At 34.9% G+C, this 19,793-nt stretch overlaps 1 protein-coding gene across 1 annotated transcript in view; it reads right to left on the bottom strand.

The window, feature by feature from the left end:
- Positions 1–434: 434 nt before the first annotated feature.
- adamts3 (ADAM metallopeptidase with thrombospondin type 1 motif, 3) overlaps positions 435–19,793 on the bottom strand; it is a 270,315-nt gene continuing 250,956 nt past the window's right edge. Inside the window, exons 21-23 of the mRNA XM_059338163.1 lie at positions 15,526–15,733; positions 11,334–11,451; positions 435–5,448 (exon numbers count right to left, since the gene is read on the bottom strand). Coding sequence (XP_059194146.1) covers positions 4,985–5,448; positions 11,334–11,451; positions 15,526–15,733 — 790 coding nt within the window. The 3' untranslated portion in view covers positions 435–4,984. The remainder of the gene's footprint in view (positions 5,449–11,333; positions 11,452–15,525; positions 15,734–19,793) is intronic.

Below are 19,793 nucleotides of genomic sequence, written 5' to 3'. Positions count from 1 at the left end.
ACCAGAAAACACCATGGTGGCAACGCCCTAAAGCTTTATCTTCTATTTTATGCTAAATTGCACCATAATTTACAAAATGAACATGATGCTGCATTGAAAAAGACTTTAAACTATCAATTTAGATCATAAACTCATTCGGCAAATAAGAAATAGGGTCATTTTCTCATAGACATATCTACAAGTCTTTTTGCAACCGGTAGAGTCGCCCCCTGCTGGCCATTTAAAAGAATGCAGGTTTAAGGCACTTATGCATTGGCTTTACCTTTAAGAACTGGACACTGCCGCTTATTTAATTCACACAAAGTCCCAAAATGCACAAGAACGTAATTTTACCTTTTTATCGAGTTTATAATTTTTGTGTCTAATGCTGCAATACTGAACCTCACGGGTGCAGAAATGAAGGTGGAGAAATCCCGAAAGGAAGGAATAAAGAGTATTTTTACATATCTTTTATTGCTATGTGCTCCCCATTACAACAAACAGCATCAGTAGTGTACACTTCAATCTACACAAATACATAGAAAAGCGAATAGAGCAGAGAGTGACTGACAGTCATGACAATCGTAATACTTCAATGCACGGATAGCACAGGGGTATTGATACAGTACATGGAGAATCCTATGCAGTAATATCTGTCTGAGGCTCAGGGATTGTCAAGGTAACATCTACAACTACTGTACCCTATTTATCATTACAAGCTCTGTATAACATTAGCAGCAATGTTGTATAGGCAGCAAGTAAAGGATGTGAAAAGAACAAGGGAGGAAAATGTAAAATGGTTAGACAATACTGACAACTACAAACAGCATAAAAAAAACAACTTTACTGGTTTACTGGTACTACACTATTAATGTTTTATTGGTTAAAATAAAGCATCTGTCTGGTCAGTACACTTGGCTGTGATGTAACAGCTTTGTTAACAACTTCTACAAAACAGCTGTGAAAAAACAGCTTTCTGACAAGTAAAACATCTCAAAATTGAGCATGTATATTTACATCTAATTGTTTGCAAAAAACAATGTAATTCCTAGTCTATCGAGTTTTTAAAAAAAAGTAGAAATCCATTAAAAAGATGAAAATGTGGAAGAAAAATGGTCTTTAATGTGACTCAATGGTTTATCCGCTGCAGCTTATTGATCAGTTGTCACTGCACATACTGTAAAAACAAAGCAGAACCCTTTAACTTTCAATAAATATTTATGTACGCAATGCTATATACATGTACTATACATTGGCACACAGGAGTGAGTGTGAATAGTTATTTCTTTGCTGAAAACACAAGTCTTTGCTATTGCAGTCAAATGCATGGTGGTTGTGAGAAAATCCTTTTTTTTCATTTTTTCTTTTTTTAAATAAATAGCTTTCTCTTTCTTCTTTCACCATAAAAAAAGCCATTTCGGGAAGTACTTTGGGAGAAAAACACGATTTCACATACATTGAATCTCTTTTATCCTCTGAGGCTTTGTTCCTGAAAACACAAGATGTACAATGAAGCCCTTTTTTTTTTAGACTGAATGTGAATGGGTGTGATGAGCTTAAAGCTTCATTAAGCGAGATTTGTGATATTTAAATTGTATCAAATGACTCTTAAAGTGTTGCTCACAGCGCTGAAACACCTGAGAAGAAAACCTGCAGCACTCCACAGCTTATAGCACTTTGATTCAGCTCTCTAAAAAAGGCGTAAAGTGTTAGATATGCACATATTTTTAGTTTAAAACGCCCTTAAAACTAACATTATCGATGAAGAAGTGACAGTGTTGACGTAATGTCAAAGACGTCAATGTATTGTGTTGCAAAGATTGACTGTTGCAACTGTTACGTTCCTTCCTGCACCATTAGTTGCTCAGCAGAGCGCACAGAGAACCACAGCCCGGCAGAGAGCAGTCACAGGTGACGACGCTGGAGAAAGTAAAAGCGTGGTATGGATGCATAAAGAGAACTGGATGCAACATAGGAGGCTGGGACCAGTTCATTCCTATGAATGATGCTCAGTGGAGCATGGAGCCCAAAAATTTGCATTAAAATACTCTGATCTTTTATGGATCTTGTGCATCTATAGGCTGGCCGGCTGAGTCGGCTGCTTCCAGTTTAGTGATCTGTTAACTTGAAGGGAAAGAAAAGTATTTAATCATACGGCTCTTTTACACTTTTTAAATGTGATTGGACAAAATTATACAAGAATGATAGTAATAAGAATAATTTTGCGGGGTTGTGACGTGATTTTTTTTTGTTGATTTACAGATTCTTTATTAACAATGTTAGTTTATAGTAAAAAGTATTTTCTGGCCCGATAACATTGCATGATTGACCTGGTAGATATAAATTAATTTCTTCATGATTACCAAATCTTCTTAAATTTTGGCTTAAGAGAAAAAAGAAGCATTTTTTTTTTAAATGCGTCGTGAATCTGGCCCAAAAGCTCCAGATGTGTATTAATTCGCCGCTGAAAATAGTCCCCTAAAAATTCACCATTTTAGGAACATCTGTTACATCACTTACAGCCTAAATTATCCTTTGTCCAAAATGTAAAACTGAAAGCAGGCGAGCCGGGCTAACAATGGCTCTGCATAAACCTGCTGCCTCTGATAATATCAAGAACTTAGTGTATGTTGACACCAAACAATAGAGAGCTGAAATAAACAAGTAGCTAAAGAGACAGATATTCATCTCAGGAGTTGGAGGAGACCAAAACAGAGCTAAAAGCAGAGTGGATTTCAGATTTACATTCTTCAGGTGGACAGACACGTGATTTAATACGATGCTCATGATGCTCTTTTTCTGCTAGATGTGCAAATGTACTACTGAGAATTTGTATGGGAGTCTTTCTGCCCCCTAGTGGTCAAAAAACGCTTAATGCAGCTTTAAGTGATTTGAAATGAGAACATATTGTGTAAGTCACTGTAGAAGTGTAGTGTTTTTCATGGTCACATCGAAGCAGAATGTTTTTTAAAGTTGCATGGTGAAAATTTCCTTTTTTTTAGTTTCTTCAAGCTGAACAAGCGGCTGCTGTATTTAACAGTATTGAGAACACTTGTTAAATACTTAGTTCCCTTCTTTGACCGAACAACTTCAGCCTTTCTGAGCAAAAACTTTCACAAGGAGGGCGATACAAAGAGTCGAAAAGATCGATTGCTAGCACCACACAAACTTCTGATTTAGAAATAAAAAAGTAAAGGCTGGGATGAAGTAATGTGGTTAAGATTTCTTTCTTAATTAAAGTTAGAGGAGGAGATGGTTTCTTTATCTTAGCCCAAGAACTAGAAACAGAGGGAAACATTCAGCTCGGCTCTGTTCTAAGCTAACAAAATCTGTTCTGCTGCTTTTTTACACTTTGGTCTTGTCGGGTTTAAACGAGCTAGAGTTAAAGAGATGTTGGTAGACACACTTTAAACTACGCTAGCTGTTCCCCCTGCTGCCAGTCTTTATGCTAAGCTAACCATCTCCAGGCTGAAGTTCATATTTACTGCACAGATATGATATGATTCTTCATATCTAACTGCAACAATGCAAACGAAATATTTTCTTTAAATGTGTAACTATTAATTCAAAACATTCCCCAGAGAACTTTGCACCAGCATTTAGAGTGAGATAGCTGAAACTGTAAACATTAGGAATAATATATGTTATTATAATTGATTAAAATGTATTTTGAGTATCTTTAGCTTCTTAAAATAATACTGATATTTTCATGTACAGTATTTACAGGAACCTTTATAAATACCCATTTCCATAGAAACTGTAGAGCGCCATTCAACAGACATTGCCGGATATAAAAAAAAAAAAATCTATACAACTAAAACCACTTTCCCAATGGTTTTCACTCGTTAACCACTTTCCACGTGTGGTCATATGAAGTGTGGTGTTTGATTTTGTATATGCAGTGACTCCTCAAGTACTGGGACAGCTGTGTTCTATATAAGGCAAGCTTCACACTTATATATATATTTTTTGGCAAGAAAATGGCAGTTTGTAACGTTCAAGTAAAAAGGGGGCTTTCCAGCTGCATCTTCTAAACTTCCACTTCAAATTCATGACGAAATAATCCTCCCATCGAGCTCAAAACTGACCGTCTAGCAGTTTCACATGGAGCCGTTCTGTTTGTTGCAACATGCAGTTAAGCGATGTTAGTTAAATGCAAAAGATCTGAGATTTACCTTAAAGAACATTATAGTGAATGCAACTATTTACACTGGAGCTGTGTTGTGGTTTTTCACCTGTCTAACATGTATTTCTGCACCGTTTCCTGTCTATTTCTGTTTCTGAGTTCAACTTGTGCAGGCTACATACATTTGCACTAATTGAATCAGCTCTAATGACTGCACCTGTTGACATTTCTCCCTCGCCGTCTGCTGAGGATTTGCCCGAGGAGCTGCTGCAGTGCTCTGCAGACACCAGGGGCCTGATTCATTAAATGAAAAGACCAGAGGAAAGAACAATCAGACATCCTGCACCTGTCACTGCTGGTGCCATCAAAGAGAACTTCAAGGCTTGTTGGGGTTAGAAAGGTTTAGGTTGAAAATCAGGCATTTCTCTCTAATATCTATTTAAAGTTTGGATCCTGTGGAGTAAATTAGATGCTTCTTTTGAATATTTATTTGCCCTTTCGGCTATTTGGTATTCCTAAAATGACTCACTGTGAAGTAACGCTGTGTTTCATTGAGCTTTTTTTCATTTGACATGGATGAAAAATTCCCTTTGGACCCTTTAGTGCCCTTTAGCCTTAAAATTACTGTATGTTGCTCCTCTCAATGAAACGTATGAAAGCAGGGCTGTTTAAGTGATAATTAACTCTGGGAGCTCCATGTAAGATGTCATATTAGAGTCAATATTAGAGGCAAAAGGGAAAATCTTAACAACAAAGTGAACCAGCACTTTTCTTTCTTTCTTTCTTTCTCTCTGTGGTGTTTTTGGCGTGAGAAGACTCAGGATGAAGCTGGATTATCTGCTGTACATTAAGAGTCCTGAAGGTTGAAGGGCGCCACTTTCATCTCTCCACTTCAGAATACGCCGTCGGCCGCCGACTCTCCGTCAGGCTGCTCGACCTTTGACCCTGTGAGGAGTCTCCCCGGGGAGCTGGAGCCGAGCCGGGCAGCTCCCCCACGTGTCTCGGGACTCTCCGGGGCGCCGTGGTGATCTTCGACGGGGTTTTCTTCAGCGGGGCCGGGGTGGTGACGTGTTTGGCGGCGGCGGGCCCTTTGCCCGAGCCGTGTTGTTTACCGCTGCGGGTGCCGTTGGCCGCCACAGAGGCCGTTAACGTCTCGAGCAGCTGGGAGGCGGATCCGAAGCGGACGTGCTCCTCCGTCTCGGCCGCCTCGGAGAACAGAGACAGAGCTCCGCTGCGCTTGCTGCAGGAGTCGCAGCACAGCTTGTTGTAGCCGGGGATAGAGCAGTAGCGCGCCAGGACCTCCATTTGGCAGAAGATGGATTTGTCTCCATTACATGGCTCATCTGAAAGGCAAAAAAGCAGACAGCGTGAGCACTAAAGAGCTGTGAGAGACGGCCTTGGAAGGAGATGGAGACGGCTGAGTGGAAGTGGGAGCATTACGGAGCACTGGAGCGCAGGTTTTAATCACATAATCACAGACTGACAGCTGAGTAAAAGAAGCACAATCAGAGAAGATACTCATTCTGGGTTTTTTGATAATTTTACATCTATTTTTGGTCATTTTTGATCATTTTTACATCTATTTTTAGTAATTTTCTGTCTTTTTTGATAATTTTTTCATCTATTTTTACTCATTTTCTGTCTTTTTTGATCATTTTTACATCTATTTTTGGTCATTTTTGATCATTTTTACATCTATTTTTAGTAATTTTCTGTCTTTTTTGATCATTTTTACATCTATTTTTAGTCATTTTCTGTCTTTTTTGATCATTTTTACATCTATTTTTAGTCATTTTCTGTCTTTTTTTGATCATTTTTACATCTATTTTTAGTCATTTTCTGTCTTTTTTTTAATCATTTTTACATCTATTTTTTAGTAATTTTCTGTCTTTTTTGATAATTTTTTCATCTATTTTTACTCATTTTCTGTCTTTTTTGATCATTTTTACATCTATTTTAGCCATTTTCTGTCTTTTTTGATCATTTTTACATCTATTTTTAGTCATTTTCTGTCTTTTTTGATCATTTTTACATCTATTTTTAGTCATTTTCTGTCTTTTTTGATCATTTTTACATCTATTTTTAGTCATTTTCTGTCTTTTTTGATCATTTTTACATCTATTTTTGGTAATTTTCTGTCTTTTTTGATCATTTTTACATCTATTTTTAGTCATTTTCTGTCTTTTTTGATCATTTTTACATCTATTTTTGGTCTTTTTCTGTCTTTTTTGATCATTTTTACATCTATTTTTAGTCATTTTCTGTCTTTTTTGATCATTTTTACATCTATTTTTGGTCATTTTGTGTCTTTTTTTATTATTTTACATCCATGTTTGGTCTTTTTTAAATTTTTTAAATTTTTTTTTAATATCAAACACATATGATATGATCCAAACCCAAGACTAGTTAAAGACTGATATGAAGCAGATTACTACCTTTAACTTAACGATGGAGATGACGGGAGCGCCGTGACTCAAGTAAAACTCCTAGATTTACTAAAGACTTTCAGCTTTTAGTCTGGGACTGGGGAAATATTTTGGTGTAAGCCCAGAATTAGTAAAAATCAGTAAGCCCAGTTTTTAATCACATAATCACAGACTGACAGCTGAGTAAAAGAAGCACAATCAGAGAAAAAACTCATTCTGCCAGGAAAACTCGTTGAAGCAGGTTTTCAGTTTGTGCCCGTCTGGAATCAGCATTAGCATCAGATTGGAATAAAAATGTGTTTCTCTAAAATATTAATACAAAAGCTGTAAATGTTGACTCCTAATCTACACAGATTGGAGCTGATAGCAAAAAATCTTTTTAATCATGCAACTGACAGAAATGTTTCTCATTCAGACTGTTAGAAGAAACTTTCAAGTGAGAGGCACAAACTTGTACTTTTGTACAGGAAACACAAAATAGAGGGAGAGAAGCCATTTACAGAGCCAAAACATGTAATGAAATTTTTAAGCCCTTTGAAGAAATTTGAATACTTAATTTTTCCCTCAAGGAATCAGTCAGGGTAAACACACAAACACATTTTACATTTATTTTGCTTTTAGTTTGATTTTAAAGTTGAATTGTAACCATGAATTACTTCCTTTAAGTACAAAGCAGCACTTTAAAACATTATTAAAAACCTATTTATTCTCCTTGGCATTCAGTCCCAGCTAGGCAAGAATCCTTGGCTTTCTTTTTACTTTTTTACCCTTTTATTTGTCTTTTGTATCTCTAACTCTGTTTTGGATTGATTTTTTATTACTATTTTATTCTATTTTATTGTTTTACTGTTTTTAGTATTTTATTCTTTTTATTGTTTTTATTTATACCCAGTTGTGTATGATTTATTCTATTTTAATAACTGTACAGCACTTTGCTCAACTGAGGTTGTTTTTTAAATGTGCTCTATAAATAAACTTTGACTTGACTTGACTTGACAAAGCTGGAAAAAAACAACAACAACACCTTAACAAACCGTTGACTTTGACAGATTATACTGTACATGACCATGATCTATAGCAAGAGTTACAAATGTTGTGACCTGTTCTTGACTTTCAGCCATTTAACTTTCATCTCAGCTGTTTCAAAACCACCTTTCTTTGTACTTTAAATAGTAAAAATGAACGACAGGATTCCAGTAAAGAAGTCTCTGAATTCATCTCATAAGTTTGCTCAATAAAACAAGTAATTATCCTTCTCCACAGGTGGGTTTGTGGTTTAATCATTACTGTCTGCATATTCACATAGTTCTGGAGGAGTAATATCCCTCAGCCTCCATACACAGTGAAGATCAATAGTGGAGGAGCAGTTAGTGTTTTGGTTCTGTCTCCAGCAGGAAACAGAAGTGTGTCTTTATCCTAGTTTATCCCTCCGTCTCTGCTGCAAATCAGCTTTGGCATTTGTGCATTATTGAAAGAGTTCAAAAATGGAATTGGCATATGTTGACATTTAAAAAATTCCTATTAATAGAAGACGTTTTTAAACTCAGTGACTCCTTTTAAGCCACACCCACTTCCTCTTGAACATGGGATGATGTCAGCAAAACTCAACAAAATAGATAACTTAGACTGTAGTCATTTTTACAAACAACATGGTTTTCTTGATAATGCTTTTGGTTATTATCAAGAAAACCATGGAAACTGTCTAGATATCAGCTCTTAAATTAAACTCTTATGAGCTATTTTTGTCCTTATCATTATAATCAAATACATCAAATTTACCTTTAGTTGTACCAGGCATTAAAATGAAAAAAAAAGAAAAAAGTGGTCTAATAATTTCTTCCATGACTGTATTTTACATTAAAAACATCATTATTATTCACTTTATTAGTAAAACCCTTGAAATGTTCATCTCTGACGTGCTACAACGTTACAGTAGCACAAAAATGAACAAATCATAACAAATATCTATCTTAAATTATATATTATCAATATTAAATTTCCTTACATGAGCTTCTAGAAGCTATTGGATCATATCAGACAACTTTGGGAAAATTGTGTCATACCTTTCTTTTCAAATTACAGTTTTCAGTCCAATCACTACAAATACACACACAGATAGTACACTGATGACTATTCTGCAAAACCTTGAAATTTGAAGTTTTGCACAATAATAAGACAAAAAAAAAAGGATAAAGAAATAACAACAAAAGGAAGGTGCAAGGTAGCTGCAAGAAACCCAAAAGGGCTTCTACATATATTATACAGGGCCTCTACCTATATTAAAATGCACAAGTTAAATTAAAAACAATCAACACAACTATGAAATAGAAAAAAGACTATGACTATGCTGCAGAACCTTCCTACAGTGATTTAAATGTAGACAGTATTTTTCCTTTCTTCCAGTCAGAGTCTGCTTCCATTCATCTCTGCAGGTTGTGATTTAATAAACTGTCAGACTCTTGAAACCTGCTTGACTTGAGTGATTCTTCACAGTAACAGTGAGATTATTGTTGTGAGGTGAAGTGCAGGAAATCTGAGCATGCACTGAGCATTGACCAGCCGACAATAATAAGAATTGATGTTTATTGTGATGTATTGCGCAGCTTGAGTAACTTTCAAGGGTCTGCCCATTGATTCCAGAGCTGCTGAGAATGAACGGAGAGCTACAGCAGCCTGGGAGACTTTACATTTATAAATAGTGGGTTCTGGTGGATTTGTTGATAGAAATGCTTCTTGACCACCATCTTTTATTCTTTATTCCCATCAGAGGTGTGGACTAGAGTCATGAATATGATGACTTTTGACTCGACTTGACAAAATGTAAAGAGACTTGGACTAATAACTTGTGACTTCACTTGGACTTGGGCCTTTTGACTTGAAAATACTTTCTACAAAGGAAAAAAATATAATAATAATAATAATAATAATAATAATAATAAAAAAACATAGAAACAAGCAAACACCCTCCATCCAACCATCCCATTATAAACAAAGCACAAGCTGAGGAATCTCAATGTGGAGCAGTGATGAAACACTGGAGGCAGCTTAGAAATTAATTAGATAAAATAAATAAAAATAAAGTAAGGTAAGATAAAATAATTTAAAAAAAGAAAGAAGTAAATAATAAAAATAATAAAAAGTAAAAAAGCTAGATAAAAAAAGATAAAAACAATAAATAAATTATTAAAAAGTAGAGCATGATAAAAAAAAATATATATATATATATATATATATATAAATAGACTAATAAATAATAGCAAATAAATAAATAAATAAATAAATAAAAGAGAAGATGTTATAACACTAAGATGCATGAGCAGAAAAATATTTAAAAATGGTTCAAGTAAAAGCCAAATTAAAAAGATAAGTCTTAAGTTTGCTCTTAAAACTATGAAGCGTCTCTGATGGTCTGAGGTCTTCAGGTCTTCCACCAACATGGACCACAGAGAGAAAACGATTCCTCACCGTGGGGTTTAGTTCTAACTTTTGGTTTTATTAAAAGGCCAGAAGACCTGAGGGTCCTCAATGGTTCGTAGGATAAAAGTAAATCAGATAAATAGGCTGGACTAAGACCATTAAGAGACTTAAAAACCAGTAAAAAAATCTTTAAATCGATTTGCCCCATGCGATAAAATTGCAGCCTGATTCTTGGCTGCCGACTTTCCATACTGAAGACATTTCAGAAATTGTTGTCCCTATTAGTTACAGAAACAAAAAAACCCATTAAATCCGGAAAGCATTACCGCATTTCTACCATTAATACCGGGGGCGCTGTTGTGTTATTCTACCATTAAAGCCGGTAAAGAGGATACGTCGTTTTGTAGTATTTGTAGTTTTTTCCACCTATTTTCAGTCTCTTGGCCAATGAAATGCATCAGAATACATGTGGTAGAGTCACAATGCATCATGGGACTTTTCCAGAACTGAAATCATGGAGGAAGACGACTATAGCGGAGGGAGCTCAGATATAACAGCTATAAGCTCTCAAATACTTTTTGAATTTCATTTCTATCTGCTACAGAGGCTGAAAAATCTATTATTTAGTACTCTACTGCCCTTTCTTTTTAACTAGGCAATGTTTGACTTGTGCTTTTTATTACTTTATCTATTTTCTTATCCTGCTGTATCTTATTTTATCTTATTTGTATTTTTATTTCTATTTCCTTGTTTTAATTGACTATTTTTACTGTTTTCAATTTTGTCTTGCTGTTTTTAATGTTGATGTAAAGCACATTGAATTACCTTATCAAATTCAGTTAGTTTTAGTTAGTTTTTAGAGCGAGTTTGCTAGTTTTAGTTTAGTTTTTATTTTTTGAAAATGCTTAGTTTTAGTTTAGTTTTTATTAGTTTTAGTTTTTTTGTAATGGTCTATATGTTGGGTGCCAGATTCAAATAGATCATAATAAATTTTGCCTTTATTTCCTTTGGTTTATCATCTCAGCCCCAATAAGGTTATTAACTCCTACAGTTCTGGGTGTTTTGAATTTTTTTTTTTTAATTTACCATGTGTTGCATGTTCAAATAGAAAAGAGTTGACAAAAACGAAAACTAAGGACATTTTCACTTTAATTTTAGTTAGTTTTAGTTAGTTTTGTAACCACAAAATACAGTTTCAGTTAGTTATCGTTTTTTTAAAAACTCTTGTTTTTATTTTTATTTCAGTTAACGAAAATGTTTTTTCAATTCTAGTTTTCGTTATTTCGTTAGTTTTCGTTAACTAGAATAACCTTGTCGCCCAGAGGTTTTACTAGTATTTTTCCCAGCGTTTTAGGCCTAAATGAGTTAATAAATGCCAGTCTTACCGTGGCAGGGTCCAGGTCTGCACTGTCTCACATTCTCAGGTTTCTCTCCGTTACATTGGTCTCCGATCCGGCAAGTGACCAGACGCCTCTCCATCCCCTCTCCGCAGGTCACGGAGCACTGTGGAGGAGTCAATCACACGCTCACTCACAGGCAACAAAAGAACACAGTTTTTGGCCACAGAGGCAGCAGTAAATGTCAGATTACCTCGGTGGGATAACGGCCTGAAGTTCAATCTACACCTACAAACAAAACGTCCAGCTGACTTGGCACAAATGTCAGCCTTTATTCCCTTTTCACCCCGGATTCATTACAAGGGGGAGAAGCAGGAAATAAAGTAACACCAAAACATTTTGGTAGCAGGTAGCTTTCTATTCTGCTGACTTTGATTTTCTTTACACAGCAGGTTTTTTTTTAGTGTCTGGAGAGTTTCTGACCTTAGCTGAGGAGGTTTTTTTTTTAAGACGGGGCATTTCAACTTTGTTATTGTAACTTTTCTTACCAGTCTATCAGGTTTGTACTAAAGGAAAAGATGAATTAAAGCCGCCAATATCAAGTTTGGTGCAGTTTGTCAGCAGACATCAGTTTTAATTGACATAACGTACTTAGACTACTTAACAAATACACTGCAAAAATGTGGTGTCTAAAAACAAGATAAAAACACTAAATCTTATGTAACACTTCTAAATCTAAAGTTGATTTAGAAGTGTTACATAATTTATCTTGTTTTAAGAGTTATTTTCTGATTTTAAGCATACAACATGCTTATTTCTAGATTTAATAATCTTAATTTAAGAAATCTTGTCATGTGAAATTATCTGTCCATGCAGCAAGATCATTTCCCTCAGATTTAGTGTTTTATCTTGTTTATAGACGCCCCTTTTTTTTTGCAGTGTACTTATTTTAACCCAAATATGACCTTTTACAAAACCTAACCAAGTATTTTTGTGTTAATTCACATGTATCACATCTTTAAAACTGTGAATTGAGAATTCAGTTTCTCTGCAGGCAGAGGTTATTTCTATGCGACAGGTTTGAAAATTGAGACTTGTGCATGCCTGTGATGAAATGTCAGTTACACTGTAAAAAATGTTTGTAGAAATAACAGTAAAACACTGTCAAATTGCATCAGAAATAGGTCATAAAATTAAACATTGTACATCACCGTAGTAGATACTTTTAATTACTGTAAATCAAAATATAGCATAAAACTTAAAATTCTCCTGTCATAAACTGTAGAAAACACACAGTTTTGCTGTTAAAATATAAAATGTATGTAAAATGAATGGAGAAATACCATGATGATACATTTTTTCTAAAAGTAATGGGATTATTCTGTATAAATTACAGTTTTTGCTAATATTTACATTTACATACACTCACTGTATTTCTTACGGTGAACTTCTGGCAACCACAGCTGCCGGTATTTTACTGCATATTTTTTTTACAGTGTAGGTTCCAAATATGATAAAATAATAATAAATAACGATGATGAAAAGCTCTCTGGTAGAAATGAACGTGACCTGTGGTAAAACTTTCAGAGCAAATTTACTTCTTCCTCTTTTTCACCTTCTTCTTTCTCATTAGTCTTAATTAGATACATAAATAGAAATCTAAAAGCATTGACTCCAGAAGGCTTTTGTTCTGTGTTAACTGACAGACTGATGGTGATCAGAGCAGAAAACAAACAGTGTGATCTCTCAGCCTTTATCACAGAAAGAACGTCTGAGGTCTGTTTACTTCTGAATGACACAACACTGAGAAAATGAGTTTTTGTGAGTGAGCTGAATAAAGAAGAAGTCAGAAAAATGCTTTTCATGATTTATGCATCATTAACCCTCTGGAGTCCATCTATTCAATCATAGGAGCTTTCACAGGGTGCCATTTATGTTTCTAGACCATTTCTAAATCGTGAATTTTCTTTCTACAATGAAAACTATTACTATTTGTAATTTACGTGCAAATAGACTGTTTTGTAGTTTTATTATTTTTTTATTGTTGCTGTTTTTGTGTGTATAAATAGTAAAAAAAAAAAAAAAAAACATAGACACTTGTGTCTTTTGTTTGTATTTTGGGTTCTTGGCAGCTTTATTCTTTGTTAATTAAAATAAAATGAAAAATCTGACTGATAGCCAAGTTTGTGTGGAGAAAAAGGAGCCATGCATGTGATGTAAGGACAGACTGAAAGATGAACAGAGACAGAAACGAATGCAGAGGAAGTTGACAAATTTGAACCAAAATCTCCTGGACTTCAGAGGTTTAAGAATGAATGTCACAACCATCTCACCCTCATTCACAAATGAATTTAATAATGTATTACTTCTATCAATGGGGGCTTAAATATGCACATATATATGCATATACAAAGCTACATTATAACTTTGAAATGGACTGTGCTATCACAAATCTGATGTCAGTTCTCACTAATTAACAGCTGGCGTCTTATTAGCTCTCAGCTCAGCAGGACGTGGTTTTAAAGGTCTCATTTGGAGAAGTGAGAGACCTGAAAGTGGCATGTTTTTAGATGAAATGTGACACGGCTCGAAATGAAATATCACATGCCTCATATTTTTTTTTTTTTATACATGATCTTGTCTTGCATCGCCACGAATCTAGAGGGAAATGGCGAGCTGGTAGGGAGCCAGTTGACATTAGTTAATTGGAACCACGATGACACGAAAAAAATAAATCAATCTGTGGCTAAATGATGCACACACAGATCACAAAAGAAAAACTGAACCCTTTTGGAATAAGAATCAAAGGAAGATGGCTTTTTTTTTTTAGGGCCGGGACTTTAACTTTAATTGCACTTATTTTTGCAGCGCGGAACGTTTCTCACTGGATGAGTTTCAGGAGGACCGATTATACTGGAGCACCAACTAGCGTTGATGAGTTCAGACAACAACAAACCACAGTGAACATGAAGGAAGAAGCTGATGAGACCTTTGGTTGGCCCCGTGGATGATGGGACATTTAGTTACTAAAAACCAACGGATGGAAGCGTCCATAAGAGCATGGTTGTGTTGCTAGGCAACAAGGAATTCACATATCACCATAGCAGCACATCCAGCCTCAAGTATCACCTCAATGCTAAACATATAGCAGCTAGCGGCTAGTGTGCTAGCTAGCGTGGATTGTGTTTTACTTTAAAAACCAAAGTATTCTAGTTTACAGAAGGTCTACCTACCTATAGGCTACCTGGATTTATGAAATGTGCTATATTTATAAATATGCTATTGCTACACTTAATGGCAAAAATTGCACTGGTCTGTTGGACTTGGACAAAAATAAACCATATTTTTGTTGCTTAATCTTATGTATTCAGTCATTATTCAATGGTATACTAAAAATCCATGTGAAAAAAATTACTTCTCACTGTTCTCAGGTCAAATATTTATATGCGATTAAAATGCGATTAATTTATATTAACCCTCTATGGTACGCATTATGATGCATGTTAGGAAAAAATGTTTGGAGTGTTTTTTCTTGTTTTAAAATAGACTAAATAAACATAATCTGAAGTTTTTGGGGTTTGTTGCCTGTACATTGTCCCATAACGGGGGACCCATAAAAAGTGAAAAAGAACGTTTTTAAAATTAATTTTAACATAATTTATTTAATAAACATGTGTTAAAGATTCAGTAGCTTCAACAGGGTACAATACATTACATTTTAAATTTAAAAACATTATGAAAGGAACTTTTTTAACCGGTTTCTTGTCTGAATGTTGTCTGTAGGCAACATTGTACCATTGAACCAACGACCCATTGAAATGACAGTCTAAGTGTATGAAACTATCAAAAATGAAGGTTTACTCATCTATCAGTAGGAATATATTTTTTTTCAGATGGAAAAGGGCCAGGAAATGACATTTTGAGGGTTTTTTTGTGGCGCAAAATGGTAAAGCTGTTTCCTTTGGAAAAGTCTGCAAAATAGTGTTTCAATATGGCCTCCTGGAGGTCATGTGACAAATTAAAGCATTGCTATTGGTTCCCTAGACTCTTCCCTCTTTTTTAAAGTATCTCGTCACTCAAAGACATGAATTGTAGAAATTTTACAGGCCAAAAATGGGGATGTTGCCTGAGAGCAACACTGTACCATAGAGGGTTAATTAATTACAAAGCCTCTAATTAATTTATTTTTTTATCGAGTCCCGGCCCTACTTTTTTTAAATAAATGATGTGGCTACTGCACCTCTGACCAGGCTCCGGTTCTCCACTGGGAGGGACACGAGACTCTGTTGCAGGGCCTCCGGCTCTCCGGCTTCTCCCCGCTGCAGTACTTGCTGTGGACGGAGCGGTTGGTGCCCTCGTGGAAGAACTGAACGCACCGCACTGTCCGGATCTGGAAGCCCAGGCTGCCGCAGGTTTTGGTACAATGCTCCCAATCCTCAGAGCTCCACCTGGATGAATCAAAGTGAGGAGATTACTGAGGAGACGCAGCAGCTTTAGATGATCATTACTGGTATTATTTATATTGCGAAGGAAATTTGGTGTTTCCGGTCATGGTAGGACATTTATATGTATTTGATTCTATTCAGTGGTTTTCACCTGACAGGCCTGAGTCACTTAAGCAGAAATTGGCCTGTTAAAAGGCTTAGTTTTTTAGTTTCTAGGGGTGTGGTCTAGTTTCTTTATAATTATACTTTAACCCTCTGGAGTCCATTAAAGCTCCGGAGAACGACTTCTTCATGACGTCACGACGTAAAAACGAAGCAGCATGTTCCCTGCTGTCAGCTGAACTCTAAAGTTTTGGCTTTTCCACAAGTTTCCATGTCCAATTTAGTGCATCAACCCTTTTTTAGCAAAGGTAAAAAACACCTCAACATGATTATACGTTTTTTGCTGAGATTTTTCTAATTTAGCTTTGTGCATTTAGCATTTGAAATGCAATCTTTTGAGTTTACTGTTTGTTTTTTGTTGATTTTTTTTGTAATTTCTTTGTTTTTTTTATGTGGGTTTTTTGTAATTTTTGTGTTTTTTTTTGTATTTTTATTGTGTTTTGAGTGTGTTTGCATGTGTTTTTGTCATTTTATGTGTGTTATTGGTTTGTTTTCATGTTTCGAGCGGTGTATGGGGCTTTGTTGTACTGTAAAAGAGCCATTTGGGATTGTGCGGTGTATGGAATACAAATGTGCTAATAAAACCTGGAGAACTGAGTATTGTGTGCTTCTTGTTTGGACAGCTCACCCATTAACTTAGTGCAGTTGTCAAAACTGCCATAACAATATTTTATCGGTACATAGAAGATTAATAAGACAGATGCAACAAAAAGTTTCTCAGTTTGAACATGATGATATTATAAGACCAACCTTAAATTTCTTGTTCATTTTAATGCCCGGTACAACTAAAGGTACATTTGTTTGCCCAAATATAATGAGCTATAAAGAGCTGATATCTAGACATTTTTCATGGTTTTCGGTCCGGGTGCCAAAGTATAATTCTGTCAAAACGAAAATACGAAAAACCGGAAACAGTGCCCCCTTTTCCTTTTTTCGTTTAAAACCAAAAACGGAAAAACAGATTTTGCTATCAGCATCAAAAAAACAAAATGAAATAACGGCCCAAATTTGGTTTTTGCAAATTCCTTTTTTCTTTTTTTTTGTTTCTGATTTATTAATATGACAGTGGACAGACTGGAAGCGGGAAAATAAAAGTCCCGCCAAAATAAAAGTACCATGCTAACTTATTATCAAGCATAATAAAGTAAAAAAAAAAAAAAAAAAACTTATCACAGGCTACTCTTCTCTTTCTACACCCATGCATGGTTCACATTTATTTTAGTCAAGTGAAACTATAACAACTGGTTGTTTGGGATATATAGATATAGTTATTGTTACATTCTACAGTATTTATTTAATAACAGGTACTGCTAACTGTACTCCGGTAGCCAAGCAACCATATTTCGTTGTCAGATTCACTGTTGTGTTTTTTGTGCAATGACAATAAAGAAAGTCTAAGTCCAAGTCTATATGTTTTTAATGTTAATAGTAACTGTAGTTGTCATCTAACTGTAGTTGAGGTGAAGAATAGTACAAAAAAAAAATTATAAAATAGAAGAAGCTCAGTGTGAATGTACTTGATTATGTTCCACCACAGAAGAAGAGTTAAAAATGGACTGATGAGATGAGTCTGTTTGTTATTTGGCTGGAGTTACAGATTCATGAACTTTTAATGATTTGATGGATATCACAACCAACATCAAATTGCTGCTTGAAGGGATTGTTTAGGCTAATTTGAACATTATTCATTTAGCAATCAGCTGACAGTGAGAAGATAAGTGGCTTGTTGTTGTTGTTGGTGGTGATTGGGGGAAAATAAATTCAACTCCTGGAAAAAGAAAGTGATGGTGACATGCTCATAAATTTGGATTTGGGATTATAATATGCAACTACTGGCAGAAAAACAGACATTAATAAAATCAGAAATGCAACTTTTACAGATATTTTAAATCTATAAGGGAGTAAATGTTTTAAAGACATTTTTCATTACTTGATAATAACCCAAATCATTATCAAGAAAACCATGGAAAATGTCTGGATATCAGCTCTTAAATTAAACTTTTATCAGCTATTTTTGTTGTTTCTATTTCGCTAATTTTGTGTCTTTTTTGGTAATTTTTACATTTATATTTGGTCATTTTGTGTCTTTTTTTAGTCATTTTTACATCTATTTTTGGTCAATTTGTTTCTATTTCGATAATTTTTTGTCTTTTTTTGGGTATTTTTTACATCTATTTTTGGTCATTTTGTGTCTTTTTTTAGTATTTTTACATCTATTTTTGGTCAATTTGTTTCTATTTCGATAATTTTTGGTATTTTTTGGTATTTTTTACATATATTTTTGGTCATTTTGTGTCTTTTTTGTCCTTTTTACATCTACAGTCATGGAAAGATTCTTGATAATAACCAAAATGATTATCAAGAAAACCATGTTAAATGTCTAGATATCAGCTCTTGAATTAAACTCTTATCAGCAATTTTTGTTGTTATCATTCTATTTGTCCAAACAAATAGACTGGCAGAAAACACAGACATTAATAAAAATCAGAAATGCAACTTCTTCAGATATTTTAAATCTATAAGAGGGCAAAGGTTGCATATCTCTCCTGGTGTGCAGTTTTTGACTTGATAAGAAGATGGGGATTCATCAAAGGTATTCAAATTCATCTCTTGGGGGATATATGGACATCTCTGCCAAATATTATTGCAATATACCAACTTTTTGTTGGTGTTCGGTCACCAAGGTCAGTCAAGTTTACATTTTAGCATAGTACATACTAAAAAAACATCATGTCTTATTCCAAGATAGATATATTTAAAAGCATCTATGTGTTTATATGGAGAATGCATTTGTTGTAAATTGCAGGAATAAAAGAATAAACACTCCAGTCTGAACATAGTTTACAATCAGCAGCAGCAACAAGAGCTCGCTTCATCAACTTGATTGGAATAACATTTTTATTCCAAGAGAATAAATAAGAGCCTCTCTTTGGTCTCTTGAGTCCTTCAATTTAGATTGGGGAGTTTTGCAAAATTGACATGAAAAAAATTAATTTAAAAATCTGTAAAGTGCTTTATCATTTGATCAGTCTGTCCCTTTGTGAGCTGCATGTAAATGTCTTCAGTAAACACACAGCCTGCAGAACTTTATCTCCCATCAAGTGACGTGATACTGCTGGTGACAGTTTCATAGTTATTGTTATTCAGTCTTTGTCTGCTACACCTGACTGCAGGGACAGAAACCAGCCATGTGCTATCATATTGATCTACTTTCTATTTGACTCAGCAGCAGCAGATCGTATCTTTATGAAAACTCCTTTATGCAAGTCGAACTGAGAGCCACAAAGACTACTGTCACAATAGTTTGTGCTGCAAAAAAAAAAAAAAAATCAAGGACAGAAGGAGACGAGCTGCAGCACCGGCTGGAGCAGAACTCACAGAAAACACTCACAAATTCTCAGTTTTTAACGGTTCCCAGTCCATGAATCCGATACACTTTGGTGACTTTTCTTCTTGTGCCATTGTGAGGCTGATATTTATGGTTTTGAGTGAAATATCTCAACAACTACTGGATGGATTTAATGACATCTGACAGAAACATTCATGTCATTTGTGACTTTGCATTTAGTGCTAATAAAGCAGAAGCCAATAAAGATGTTTCTTAAATTTGCATTCTTTATAACGGCCAGCAGGGGGCGACTCAACTGGCTGCAAAAAGAAGTCAGTTGTTATGAAAGTCAGAAGGAATATGACTCTACTTCTCACTTGATATACAGTCATGGAAAAAATTATTAGACCATTGTTTTCTTCAATTTCTTGTTCATTTTAATGCCTGGTACAACTAAAGGAACATTTGTTTGGACAAATATAATGATAACAGCAAATAAGAGCTTAATTTAAGAGCTGTTATCTAGACATTTAACATGGTTTTCTTGATAATAACCAAAATCATTATCAAGAA

This window comes from Centropristis striata, chromosome 7 (genome assembly GCF_030273125.1).
Source record: "Centropristis striata isolate RG_2023a ecotype Rhode Island chromosome 7, C.striata_1.0, whole genome shotgun sequence".
NCBI classification, from domain to species: domain Eukaryota; kingdom Metazoa; phylum Chordata; class Actinopteri; order Perciformes; family Serranidae; genus Centropristis; species Centropristis striata.
This window is presented reverse-complemented; position numbering and strand designations above follow the sequence as displayed.